This window comes from Chrysochloris asiatica, unplaced genomic scaffold (genome assembly GCF_000296735.1).
Source record: "Chrysochloris asiatica unplaced genomic scaffold, ChrAsi1.0 scaffold00041, whole genome shotgun sequence".
In the NCBI taxonomy this organism is placed as follows: domain Eukaryota; kingdom Metazoa; phylum Chordata; class Mammalia; order Afrosoricida; family Chrysochloridae; genus Chrysochloris; species Chrysochloris asiatica.
The window spans coordinates 19,649,552-19,664,408 of NW_006408559.1; the positions used below are offsets into that span (position 1 = coordinate 19,649,552).

The following is a 14,857-nucleotide window of genomic DNA, read 5'->3' on the forward strand; positions in this document are numbered from 1 at the left end:
GAGAATACTGAAAGTGCCATGGGCTGCCAAAAGAACCAATAGATCTGTGTTGGAAGAAGTGCAGCCAGAGTACTACATCAGTGGGCTCAAGCATGGCAACCATAGTGAGGTTGGCCCAGAATCGGGCAGTGTTTCGTTCTGTTGTGCATAAGGTTGCTATGAGTTGGTAACAGCAACATCACTCTCTTCAGTCCAGCATATTCAAAGTTTTATAAAGCACCCACGAAGGGGATTAGTACCAACCTCATACTAACTTACTGATAGCATCCTAAAGACCGAGAATCCAAGAAGATAACCTTCACAGGTACCAGGAGATAGGTCTTCAGCATATCTTTTTAGGGGACACAATTCAGTTCACCACAGTCACTGATGACTGGTTGAGACAGAGCCCCTTGGCCCTCTTCTTTCCCTACTGAGCTATGTTATATTAAACCACTTAGGGAGGGGGCAGTACATGGAGTCTGGAGAGGGCAAGAGGAGATCTTAGAGGAATCAATCAGGAGGCAGTACCATTATCACAGGCGAGCCCAGAGGTGCTGGACGGTGAACTGAGCCAACAAGATGGGAGTGACAGATAGGAAAATACACAAGAAAGGACTAGAGCTCCACCCTGGCTTCCTAAGTCTAAAGATGTTCTGCGGATGCAGTGGTTAAATGCTCAGCTGCTAGCTCAAATGTCAGCAGTCAAAAACCATCAGCTGTTCTGTGAGAGAAATGAGCAGTCTGCTCCCATAAGGGTCACAGGGTGGGAAACCCTAGGACACAATTCTACTGGGTTCTACAGGGTCACTGTGCATTGAAACTCACTTGTTGGCAGTGGGTGGTGGTGGTTCTAAGTAAAATTATTGCTCTGACAACATAATTATTTTCTCAATTAATGAATCTTTCTCTTTTTCAATTAAAAGGATTTCTAAAATCCTTTTATAAATATGACAACATGAGAGAGAGTAGAAGATGCAGTCAGTTGGGTCAGGGACAGCATGTCCCGAGAGAGTACTGCCACGTATGTGTTACTGGGATGTTTTGCGGCATTTGTCTCACACCGTATCTGCAGTTCACGAACAGCATGCTTTTACCATAGTCCTGTCCAATCACCCCCGAGAACATCGTGGTTCATGGAGACTCTCACATCGCTCCTGGCATCTCTCCCCTGACATTTGTGCGACCTTTCCTTTGTCCGCCCTTGGTTCCTGTGTCCTTGAGCCATTTGGCACACTTCACATGACATCCACAGGACCTCTGGGAGCATTCTCTTCATTGTCTTAATGTCCCCTGAATCAGTCTAGGACATGCAGTTTCTTCCTACAGGATTTTATCAGGATTACGGTGTTCACCACCAAGTGTTCCTGTGCATTTGTGTACACATCGAGAAAAAATGGAGCCCACGGAAGGTCAGGCAGTGGGGAACTGGGCGAGCTCAAGTCCATTCTCTCATCGAGGTGGACTGTCAGCAGACCATTACTGAGCACCCACTGTGTGCCCAGCACTCTGCTCTGAGCTGGGGGGAGGACCCCTACATCCCAGGTGATTTACCCAGTCCTGAAACCTGTCAGATGGCCAGTTGTTGAGGGAAGGAGAAAGGTCAGGTGTAAAAGCATGATGCCAGAGTGCCTGGCCACGAGAGGCTGGTGGAGAAGACCCTCCCGTCTTCTCTGAGTCCTGAGAGTGGGTTCATGCAGCCAGGGATCAAGGGCCAGCAGGGATGCCAAGTCAGGAGGCTGGTGGGGAGCAGGACAGATAAGGTGCTTGGTCCAGGAGACCTTCTTTCCTAACTTAGCCTGAACCTGGACCAAACGGCAGAGTACACACATCAAGGCCACACACGGGAAGCTCTATTCCTCCATCTCATGTGACTTGCTATCCTGGGAAAATGGAATCTAAAATCCAGATGGGAAGAGATTACAGTGAGCCCGTGGCGATGACATCAGCTTCAGGGACAATCACTGTTTCTCCCCAGTGGTGACTGTTGTTGTGAGGTACCATCAAGTTGGTTCCAACTAATAGTCACCCTATGCACCACAGAATGGAACACCGCCCCGTCCTGCACCATCCTCACAACTGCTGCTATACTTGAGGCCATTGCTGCTGTCACTGTACCAATCTACCTTGTTGGGGGGTCTTCCTCTTCTACCTTGGCCCTCTGCTGTACCAGTCCCTCTCTAGGGACTGGCTCCTCCTGATAATAGATTCAAAGTATGAGAGACCAAGTCTTGTCATCCTGGCTTCTAAGGAATGTTCTGACTACTTCCTCTAACATAGATTGGTTTGTTTTTCTGGTAGTCCACGGTACTTTTAATATTCTTCTCCAACACCATAACTCAAAAGCATCAGTTCCTCTACGGTCTATTGGGTCAGGTGCACCTTAGTCCTCCAACTGACATCTTAGCTCTTGAATATATTAAAGAGATGTTGTGCAGCGGATTTGCCGATTGCAATATATGGTTTGATTTCTTGACTGCTGCTTCCATGAATTCTGATAATGGATTCAAGCAAATGAAGTCTGGCAATCTCAATCCCTTTCCGTTAGCATCTCTATGCTGAAAAGTAAGTTTCAGAGTGTCTTCTGACCTCCATTTTGGTCTTTTCCTTCTTTCTTATATTCCTAATAACCTTTTGTTTTCTTCTTGTATGATGCTCTTGATGTCATCCCATAACTCTTCTGGTCTTTGATCCTTAGTGTCTAATGTGTCAAATCTGTTCTCCAGATGGTCTCTACATTTAGGTTGGGTATACTCAAGATCATATTTTGGCTCTTATGGACTTGTTTTAATTTTCTTCAGCTTCAGCATGAACTTGCAGATGAGCAATTGATTGTCTCCCTGGCATTGTTTTGGCTGATGATACTGAGTTTTTCACTATATCTTTCCACAGATATACTCAATTTGATTTTTGTGTATTCCATGTGGTGAGGTCCATGTGTATAGTTGTCTTTTATGTGTTTCAAAATCGTAATTGTGATGAATAACTCATTGGCCTTGCAAAATTCTATCATGTGGTCTCCAGCGTAATTTCTATCACTAAGGCTGAAGTTTCCAACAAACTGGTCCTTCCTCTTTGTTTCTAACCTTATTCTTCCAATCACCAGTATTTATCAACATATCCTGATTGCATGTTTCATAAATTTCATACTGAAGAATTTCATAGAACTCTTCAGTTTCATCATCACTGGATTTAGTGGTTGGTGTGTAAATTTGACGAATCATCTGTCATTTTGTCATCGTTCTGTGGTGGCTTGTAAGTTACTGTGATTCTGAAAGCTATGCCACAGGTATCTTAAATACCAGCAGGGTCACCCATGGTGGACAGGTTTCAGCTGAGCTTCCAGACAAATACAGAGAAGGAAGAAGGAGTGACAAACTACTTCCGATTATTTAATCACTGAAAACCTTATGAATAGCAGAGACACTACCCTTGTAGGCATATGGATCTTATTACATCTCAGACAGTGCTGTACTTCAAGACAGATAGTGCAATGGTCTTTCTGATGATGAATGTGAACGTGCCACAGGACAATAGCCTACAGAGGAATGGTGGCTTCCCAGAGCACACTGCGTTTCTCAGAAGTCTGAGTTATCTCGTCCACATGTGGCCAGGTGTTGTTTTCATCCTCACATCACTTCCCATGGAACCTACTGTTGTTAGAAACACTGAAAGATCTTAGGAATGTTAATTACATAATAGCCAAGTGTTTAAAACACGTTTTTCAGACGTAAACCTTTGAACTAAGATGTCGTTGTTGTCAAGTGCCATGGAGTCAGTTCCAACTCACAGTGACTGTATATAGGGTTTCCAAGAAGCAGCTGGTGAATTTGAACCCCTGACCTTTCAGTCTAGATTTATCTTTCATTGTAGGGCACCACACCAGGACTCCAAAATATCCCCTAGTGCTGCGAGCCTACAGGGGAGCAATGAACTGCATTCCTGGCCTGCAGAATGCTCTACCACAGTTGACAGGTTTTGAAATTCTAAGTGGCTTTGAACGCTGGGCACTTTCGCATCCACTACTTGAGACATTAGCATGAGAAGAAGGCACTCTTAGAAACTGACTTTTGTAAACTGCAGCCTGGGGCCAGATCTGGTCAACACCTGCTCTTTTACAGGTTGCTAGATCAGAATGCTTTTAACATTTTAAAAAAAATGTTAAAAAAGAACAAAAAGGAATAAGAATTTGGTACTGAGGGGAATGGAGTTCACAAAGCCTGAACCATCCCTCTCTGGTCTCTACTGGAAATGCTTGCTGCCCCCACCTGCTGTTCTTAAGTGCCATTGAGTCTGTTCAGAGACACAGCAACTCTGTATAGGATTTCCGAAGAGTGACCTTCCGGTTAGCAGTCCAATGCTATGGAATCCAGGATTCCATATTAAATTTGCAGTGCCATAATAAATACAAACATTCACAAGTAAAATGTGTGTTCTGTGCAGGTTGAAAATGAAGTAATTCCACAGGTGTTCACAGGGCCAGGAAACAAGCTGGATTTGAAAGGAAACAGCTAGCTCTTTTTTTTTAGATGTTCCAGCACCCCAAATCCTGGGTCTTCAGCCCCTGCATTCCAGACAAATTGACTCCTAGCCCCCTGATAACCCAAGCCCTTCCCCTTCTTTTGAGTGAAACTGTCATTTCTAAAGAAGCTTGCCGATGAAGGCATGTATCCAGGAGTATCTGAAACACTGCTGAAACCTACCTGGGCTTGCCTGATACACTTTGTTCCTTGGACTTCAAATCTCAATATGACCCCATTTCTTTGCCACTGCTCAGTCTCCTACTGAGACTTTGTAGATTCAAGGAATGATCTGTAACTTTGTCTTAACTTTGCTGCGTCTCTTCAGCAGTGCGTCAGTGGAAAAACCTGTATTCTCAGCTGTAAAATGAATTCTCATCAAAGCTGGCGGTAGAGGCCGAGGTCAAAATGGACATTATTTTGTTCCTAGTTTGTCCCTTATTCAATACCCATTAAACTGTCTAAACTCTCTGAGTCTGCATTTTCTGATTTGGAAAAAATAGCATCCCTCCCAAGTTTCCAGTTTTCCATCCAGCACAAACAGAACAATGCCATGTGCACAAGACTCCGATGGAATAGCAAAACGGAACATAAACCTTTAATCTGTGTTTATTCAATCAGCAGCTGCACGTGTGTTTCTAATTCTTAACTTGCCCAAATTCTGCTGTAAAAGAAGACATAGCTGCACGCTCATTGGGGCCATGCCTTCATGGTGCTTTCAGAAGGTTTTTAACTTTTATTAGGGTGGTGCCTCCTTCTTGGTAAGTGCTGTTGAATCAGCTCCAACCCTGTGAAAGGTTCCCAGGGAGCAGCTGGTTCGTTTGAACCGCCGACTTCGTGGTTTAAACTGACCTTGCAGTCTAGTGCATTTTCGCGTAGTGCCACACCAAGACTCCATGTTCTTGTTAAGTGCCATGGAGTCGGTTTCCACTCAAAGCAACTCTGTATAGGGTTTCCAGGGAGGAGCTTGTGCTCTTGAACCACCAACTTGTGGCACAAACTGACCTTGAAGTTCAGTGAATTCAACCAGTAGCACCACATATGTAGATATGAAAATAAATGCAAAAATCAAAATTTCTTGATGCTGTGAAGCTGCCAAATAGCATCTGTGCGAGTTCTTTACTGGTGTTGCTCTTGTTGTTACATGCCAGGAATTAACTCAAACTCAGTGACCTTACCTTGTACACAACAACACAAAACACTGCGCAGTCCTCCAGCATCCTCAGCTCTTATGCTGGAGCCCGTTGCTGCTGCTGCCACTGTGCCAAACCATCTCATTGGGTGTCTTCCCATGAGTGGAATCTGCTTGTGAAATTTCAGTCATGGAAAACCCTGTGGAGCACAGCTCTCCTCGGACACCTATCCCGCAGGGGCATGCCATGAGTCAGAATTGGCTTGATGGTGGTGTATTGGTATGCCACTTACCTGATGGATGCTTTATAAATATTTGTTGAAAGGATGAGATCTATGCCCAAGGAATATTCATTTCTTCTTTGCTTAAAAAAGAGAGCGAGGAGGGAATAAAGAGACAACAAATACGATTCCTGGGAATTTATTATTTTGGCAGTCTTCTGTAGAGAGAAAAAGGGAAATGAAAATTTACTATGGCAAAATGATCTGAATGTATGTATTCCAGGAAAATGCAGAAAAACTTTACCACTGTACAACATGTTGGTAAAAAAGAATCATATAAAGCCCATAATAGAAATTTGTGGAAGTTTATTGAATATATGATTTGCAATGTATTCATTTCAACTAGAGTGGAAATAAACAAATCCCTGTAGATGAGAGGATATCTAGAGATCCTTGAACACCATCTTATTGGCATTGTCGTGGGGAGAGGGTTGAGAGAAACCTACAAAGACTTAGCGGTCAAGAAGGATTTCCTGGCTAGTGTTGAGGAAAAATGAAAATAATTACTGCCTTACCTTAAGCTTAGGAGCTCTGGTTGCATAGTGGTTACGAATCAGGCTGAGAACCTTAAGGTCAGCAGTTCGAAAGTACCAGCTGCTCCGCAGGAGAAAAATGAGGCTTTCTGCTCCCGTAAAGATTTATAGTCTCGGGAAACCCTGTATGGGGTCGCTATGAGTCAGAACTGACTCAATGGCACTTAACAACAACAACAACCTTAAGCTTAGCTCCCAGTCCGGCCCTTGGAGTCTGATTCCTGGAAGTGACTGAATTCTTCAAAAGAGCCCAAGGCCCCAGGCCAGCCAATCTACAGAGCAGTCCAGATCATTGCTTGATAAGAAGTGTGGTTGTCGTTGTTTACTGCTAGCCTAGAGTCTGTTCCAATTCATAGCAACCCTGTGGAGGGTTTTCAAGGTGTGGCTGGTGCGTTTGAACTGCTGACCTTGTGGTTCAAACCAACCTTGCAGTCTAGTGCTTTATCCCATAGTGCCACATACATAAAGACAAACAGCCTGGGTGGTCACCCCCACTCCGTGGACCCAGAAGTCTGCATTCCATAACTAAACTCTGCCTCAGTGTCCTGTTAGCACTCTCCCTAACTGACGGATGTTGGCTGACATAGAAGGCAATCGGGGTGAATATTTTCAGAAAGAGAGAAATTTGCTGAATTCTAGGAAAACCACGGCTTGTGTGAGGGAAATACAGAATGTTGGGACTCATGACTTAAATATGTCCCTGATGTTTGTGGAGGGTTTCCTTCTCTTAGCTTGTCGGTGTATTTATGCATCTGAAAGTGCCCATGGAAACTTGGGGCACTTTCACGTAAAACCGGACATGGTTTCAAATGAAGGACAAGTGGAAACCTTGTTAAAGCTTCAGCTTGTGCACGAGAGTCTGTAGTCCCGCCCCACTCGATGGGATGGCTGCTTCCTTCAGCGCACAGAGAACCTGCTTGTGCCTCAGTGTACCCTTCGCTAACATCAGTGGCCTTTCTTTCCTCAGGCCTTCCCTGGAAACACCAATTCCGATGGCGTGGTCCGCCATGACCTGCAGCACCTGGTGACTGCCCGTTATGTCCGCCTGGTGCCCCTGGACTGGAACTCGGAGGGCCGCATCGGGCTGCGTGCTGAGATCTACGGCTGCTCCTACTGTGAGTGTCCCTGAGCCCACAGTGTCATCTCCACCCGAATCCTATCACCCGCTTTTAGTCGTTTGTTGTTGCTGGCTCCCATGGGCTTCTTGTTGTAAACACAGATGAAACGTAAGGCTGTCTCACTGTATAGCTGCAATGCACGTGACACCCACGGATGAGCATCTGTGTGAAATGCACGTGACACCCACAGATGGGCATCCCAAGAGCACATTGAGTGATAGAGTTGGAGCATCCTTTCTGCTCGGTGGTTCTAAACCAGTAAGCTGCTCAAGCACATCCCCTGAAGCCTTATGGGACATCTGAAAAGGAGTAGGCGCGGGCTGAGGTTGATAAACAGAGACTCCTGCTGTTATATGTACCCACGGACGCAGGTCCACATATTCACTCACGCTCTCCTGTCAGCATCAGGCGAGGAAATGCAATGTTGTTTCCCCAGCATGGCAGTGGTTTTTATCGGGAACATGTGTTGCTGTGCATAAGTGAAAACACTTCAGGCTCTTCGTGGAAACCGTGTGCATATATTTTACTCCATGAAGAGTTCCTTACTGAGCATTGATTGTTGTCAGAAGCTGCCCCAGTGTGGGAAAGGAAGGGCCAACACAGATGCTGACAGAGAAGGCCGGGCAGTCCATCTCATGGTAGGAATTACGACAGAAACAATGAAAGCAAAACCTGCCCAAAGGTGCAGCGTCCAGGAGAGCGGAAAGAGGACCCTGAGCAGGAATGGTCAGGGCCTTACTCTAAGTTCCTTAATGCCAAGGAGGGGTCACCCCCACACGCACCACGGTTCCATGCTAAATCTTCCCACCCCAGAGGCTCTTAAGGTATTACTACTGTTTAACAGTCCCTCGGAAACCCTGTACAGGGTCGCTATGGGTCGGAACCGACTCGACGGCACTTAACAACAACAACAACAACAGTGAAAATACAAACAGTACAAAAGACAACAAAGCCACCCACCTGCTTTATCACTGTAGATCAGCATTCCCTTGTTTTTGAATTTCATGCCAGTGGAATCATACAATATGCATGATTTTGTGTCTGCATCTTCTGGTTAAAATAATGTTTGTGATAACCATGCAGGTTGGTATTTGAGGCATTTGCTTGCTCACTTTCTTTGACTCTATTATTCTACTGTGAATGTACCATGTAATCATTTGTTCATTCTTATGTTGATGGAAATTTGCCTGGTCTCAGAGTTGGCTTATTTCGATAGAATTGCTGTAAACATCTTTGTGGAATAGAGACCCAGGAGGGGATAATAGTAAACTAGCAGGTGTGTATATCTCAGTTTTGTCCAGACTGAAGGAGTGTTTCTGGAGTGGATGTGTCCATGCAGACATGATAGTTCGTAACCTCTTTTCCCAAGTATTCACCATTCTGATGGAAGTTTCTTTATATTTCATGCTTGTTTCCTTGCTATATTTTCCAGATTTCTAAAGGTGTTATATTTATTATTCATTGGATATTTCTCTTTGATGTGTTTGTTCAAAAAAAAAAAAAAATATGTATCTGCTTGTGTTTCCATTGGGCTGTTTTTCATTTGTTGTCTCACTAATTGAAGTAGTTTTTACTGCCAATTCGGTGCTTTTCCTCTTTTCATTCTGATTATGGCACCTGGACATGTATCTAGTTTTTGAAGTAGTTTTCTTTAAACATAATAATTTTAGAGGCAGCACTGCCGATAAGGTTGCTCAAGAAGGATCTGCTGGAAAGGGAGGGCACAGCTTGCTGGAAGGCAGTTCGTGCTGACTGGACTGTGGTTTACCATGTGGCAGGGCGTTCTGTGGTCTTGGGGAGCAGTATGTGAAGCTGTGACTTGTGTGCTATTGTGGGCTGTTCTGTCAAGTCAAGGTGTTGGCAATCTGGAGACACAGAGGAAAACCACCTGCAGTAAGAGAGGAAGTCAGACTTAGTCAGGGTATCGGCTTCTCTGGGGGCATCCATCTAACAATCCATGCCAACATCCATGCCAACAGATACCACAGAGTAAATGAAAACTTGGCAACAGAGAGAAAGAAATTACAGTGCGAAATGTCCAAACGGTCTAGCTAAATTCTAGATGCTAAATTATGTCTCATAAGAACTGATTTTGGGGTTTTTTCTAGCAATCATAGGTATTGAACTACTGAGATATGACAAAGCTGAGGTCGGTCGAGCATACATACGGGCTTCTTTTTCTACAACCTGGGAATGGAGGTTCATGTGTGGAAAGTGCATGAATTCAGCAACACTCGTCATTTCAGACAGAAGCAGCAGCATACAGAGCACCATTGTCGGATTGGCTAAACAACCACACTGACCTAAGCAGCTTTCTTACAAGAGTTTAACCCATCCTCTTGGTAGCGCAGCGGTTACAAATTGGGCTGCGAACTGCAAGGTCAGCAGTTCGAAACTACCGGCTGTTCCACAGGAGAAAGGTGAGGCTTTCTGCTCCTGTAAAGATTTAGAGCCTCAGAAACCCTGTACAGGGTCGCTGTGGGTCGGAACCGACTCCACGGCCCAGAACCACCACCACCTGTTAAATCCACTGTCTTCTTAGTCTCATCTCTTCCCCTTAAGAAATTGCTGTTCTAGTTTTGTTGTTGTTGTTGTTATGTGCCATTGAGTCGGTTCCGACCCATAGCGACCCTGTATAGGGTTTCTGAGGGTGTAAATCTTTAGGGGAGTAGAAAGCCTCATCTTTCTCCCGCGGAGCAGCTGGTAGTTTCGAACCGCTGACCTTAAGATTCGCAGCCCGATTCGTAACCACTACGCTACCAGAGCTCACCTTAAAAACAAGCTGTCTTCTACGTTACCTGGTGAGGGCCAATGCTGGGAGTCATCTTCAGAGACCCCTGAAGGTGCCCACGGCAGATGGTGCTATGGATTTTCTGGTACCAGGCAGGTCACGTTCTGAGTCTTCAAATGTAATGGTGTACCTACAAAATACTAAGAAGATGAAGTCTCTCTCCTCTCAGTCTGTCTGTTCTTTCTGTCTTCCCATCATATCTATTGTAAGCAGCTGGTGGATTTGAACTGGTGACCTTCTGGTTCACAGCCCAGTGCTTATCTTACTTTTCTGTGGTCTCATTTGTTACAGAAATAATAGCAAAGTAATCCAGGCACTTAAATAATTGTAGACATTAAAAAAAAAAAAAAATAGCTCTAGAATATTGTTCTCCAGTAGAACTTTCTACCCTGACATAAACATTCTAAACTGATCCTAACCACGAGTCAAATGTGGCCATTGAACACTTAAAATCCACTGAGACAAAGGAGGAACAAGATTTCAGATTTTACTTATTTTTCATTCTTTTGAATTTGAAATTGAATAACCATGAGTGGCTAATGGAAACCATATTGTACAGCACAACTTACAAAATCAAAGCATCTGCTTACCTGTTTCTTTCTGCCTCTTCTTTGTGTGTATTTATTTATTTAAATGCAGTCTCTAATTTGGGTTCTTTAGTCTACAAACCAACAATCTCATCACTCTGGTAGCTATGGTCCTGTCAACGTTTGCTGGCTAGCCAGCTTCCTAAACTCTCCAAATACCTGGAGCAGAAATGTCTCCTGGGTCTACTTTTGAAGAACGCAGATGGCGTTGATCTTCTTTTCCAAATACACATAGATATACATAGGGCCCTGGTGTGGTGCTGTAGGATAAACACTGGAACTGCTAAGCTCAAGGTCGAGTTCACAATCCACTCCGCAGAAACCTACAGAGGGTCACTATTAGTCAGAACCGATTTGACAGCACACAACATGCTTGGAATAAGAAAAAGGAAAAAAGGATGCTCTGAACATTAGAGTCCAGCTATGTCATGGTGGGCTAATGCGCTGGACTAGATAATTGATTTAAACCACAAGGTTAGTGGTTCCAGGGTTCCAGCTCACCAGCCACTCCTTGGAAACCCTATACAGGGTTGCTATGGGTTGGAACTGAGTCAACGACACTTTACAACAACAACCAAAAGCATTGATTGGAGTTCTAATGTGAAACTGTGGGTTAATGCACAGGACTGCAAAGTTGGTTTAAACTGCAAGGTCAGCAGTTCAAGCTCACCAGCTGCTCCTAGGAAACTACATAGAGTCTCTGTGACTTGGAACCGACTTGGTGGCACTTCACAACTACAAGCATTGATGGGAGTCCTGATGTGGTTGGGGTGGTACTATAGGGTCAGCACTGGACTGTGAACCACAAGATCACCAGTTCCAACACACAGGTTTTCTTCAGAAACCCTGTCCAGGGGTCAGTATGAGTGTGAACTGACTCAACTGACTCGATGGTACTTAACAACAACAGAAAACATTGATTCTGGACAGTTTTCTGAAAGGACTCTGATAGGAATTGATCTATCTTGGGAGTCAGACTGTTTCCCTTGAACTTGGCAGCTGACGTCTTGAGTTCTGTGTTGGATTTTCAGATGACAGAAGCTGCTACTTTAGATGGAAGATTCATCACACCCCCATCTGCCTTCTCAGAGACCTAGGATTCCCTGGAGGAGAAGGCGGCTTTGATCCCTCTGCAGGGCAGAGGTGAAGTCTCTGGTCTTCCTAGGAACCGAGTGAGGGATTCTGCCTTCTCAGAGACGTAGGGTTCCCTGGAGGAAAAGGCAGCTTTGATCCCCCTCTGCAGGGCAGAGGTGAATTCTCTGGTCTTCCTAAGAGCCCTGGGAGGGCTCATCAGAGATCCATCTCAGACCCACAGGTTAGGGAGGGAGTGGAGTTTCTGTGGCTTCAAAGTTTGCTGCACAAACTGGAGGGAGGGATCTCCTGGGCCCTCAGTCCTCCTCAGGCTGTGCCAGCCCCTTTGTGTGGGCTCCTCCCCAGCCAGACGTGCTGAGAAACTCCTGAGCTGGAAAAGCTCAGTGCACTGTCCATGTGGAGATGTTTCGTTCCAGGCCACTGCCTCAAAGCCATCCACTGTTTGTGCTTCCTGATGTGTCTTCAGTCCCTTGAGTCCGAATTTATTTTCAATTCGCCACCACACCCACCTTGCTGTTGATTTTCCCTCTAGCTCACCTGAATTGAAACACATATGGCTCGGCTGTTGCCATGAAACACAGAGATGTGCCTCACCTGTGGACAGTGCTCTCTCATGCCCTCCACACTCTAGCCAGCCGATGGACCAGGGGCAAGTCTCGGTCAGTCCAATTATTGGTAACAGTATCAATGATTAGACCTGTATCTTACAAATGCCCAATATGGTGCGATGATTAGGGAGGTCAGCGTATTTCAGTCTATACTGACTCCTGTGAATCAGCTCTCCATGAGTAAGACCAGCCCCCAAGAAACAGGGTGCGTACCACTACAGTGACTTGTATCTGTGCCTAGGGAAAGTGAAGCCTGGGTAGTCACTCAAGGAGCACTCGACTGCTCATCAAGAGATCCATAGGTTCAAACCCACCGGCCCTTTTGTGGGGGAAAAGATCTTGCATTCTGCTCTCAGCCTTGGGAGCACTGTGGGACACTTGGACTCTGTTACGAGGAGTCAGTATGAATTGGTATCCAAAACCAACAGCCTAGTCACCTGTTAGTGACCATGGAAGGACATCAGCACTATGCCAGAAACACCACCCCCAGACGAACCAGACACAGGCAGGAGAGGGGCTGTGCCTTGTTACCTGTGGGTCCCCATGCAAGCTTCCCACTAGGGGACCCAGGGCTCTCCTGAGGATGCTGCTTTGTGGATATAGGCATGTGCCCTGATAAGAACAACTGTTTAAAGTTCTGGAGGTCAACCCATGTTTTGCTATTTCAATTAGATTAATTCATTTTCAGAATAAGAAAAAGTTTATTGAGTCTAGCAAGACAGGGAATGAGAAGGAAGCCAGGCGGTCATTTATTCCATCGCTGGTGTTATCAGGGACCACCAGGTACCGTCCGTCGGGTCAAAGTACAACCATGTCCATAGAGTTTTGCTTGGCCTTCCTTCATCTGTGACCATTGCAGATTTTTGTGGATGAGCAGGTTCTGCCATTGGTCCAACAGGACCTGATTCTGTTGCGTCATGCTGAGCACTATTCTACCAATCCAATACCCATGGACTCAGCTCTGCCTCCTGGTGACCCCGTGTGTGCAGAGGAGAACTGTGCCTCACCCACGTGTCATGCCTGTGCCCTTAGGGAACAGATCTCCATTTTTTTATGAGGTGCCTCAGGATACATTCAAAGGGCCAACCATTCACTTAGTATCTGATAGCTTACCTCTTTGTGCCATGCTGGAAGTCTTGAAAGTGTTTAAATAATTGCTAAACTGATTTATATTATTAACGTTCCAACAGATCCATGAAATACGGAGTGCCCTCTATCTCCCTTTCTCATGCATTGTTTTCCAGGAGTCCTGTTTTATATTTCTATGAGCTATGTTATTTCTAGATAAGATTATTTAACCTGCAATTCTGTGAGGCTGCTTCATAGGATACACACATAAATTACTTAATTGCTTATCATCAGAGAGAAAAATATTCCACTATAAATAATTTGGATTTCTGTTGTAACTGTTCGGCTCTGTGGAGTCAGCGCTGACTCATAGTGACCCCATGCACAACAGAATGAAACACTGCCAGGTTCTGTGCCCTCCTCACAATCCTTGTTACACCACTGTGCCAATTCATCTCCCATTGGGGGTTTCTACCTACATTAATAGAAGATAACAACAAATCCATGTAAAGTACATTTGTTGTTCGGTTCGTTTTCTTGTTGATTTGTTATTGGATGTTGTTTGTTGTGGATTTGAACTGCCAACCTTGTAGTTCAAACTGAGCTTGCAGTCTAGTGCATTATCCTGTAACACCATATCAGGACTCCAAAATACATTTGATAACTATCAAAGTCAATTACGCATGGTAAAGAGGTAATTCAAGTGGTCAGATTTATAGCTTATGTATGTGAGACCTGCTTTGTTCTTCATTTAGCATGTCATTACATATAAAAATGAGTAAGTCAGATGTGTGATAAATGATCACAGAAAAATCAGAAATATCTGTATCTTGAAGGAAAAACAGAACTTAGATTCAAGCTCATGTAGGATTCCTCAGCTCTTTTGGAAAATGTCTTGACTTTTAAAATGAAGCTAGTATGTTTTTGTTGTTAAGTGCTGTTGAGTCAGTTCTGACTCATAGCAACACTATATAGGGTTTCTGAGGCTTTAAATCTTCATAGGAATAGAAAATTTCATCTTTCTTCTACAGAGCAACTGGCAGGCTCAAACCATAGATCTTGTGGTTTGCAGTCCATGTTTATCATATGGAAGCCACTGTGCTCCCCAAACTAGTGTATCTATCATTTCAGGAAGGAAGAAAGGGAGG

General features: G+C 44.7%; 1 protein-coding gene across 1 annotated transcript in view; it reads left to right on the top strand.

Annotated features, from left to right (window-relative positions):
• The window catches only part of CNTNAP2 (contactin associated protein-like 2), a 1,478,157-nt gene that overhangs the window by 356,516 nt on the left and 1,106,784 nt on the right, over positions 1-14,857 (top strand). Inside the window, exon 5 of the mRNA XM_006861289.1 lies at positions 7,413-7,560. Within this exon, the coding sequence (XP_006861351.1) occupies positions 7,413-7,560 (148 nt within the window). The remainder of the gene's footprint in view (positions 1-7,412; positions 7,561-14,857) is intronic.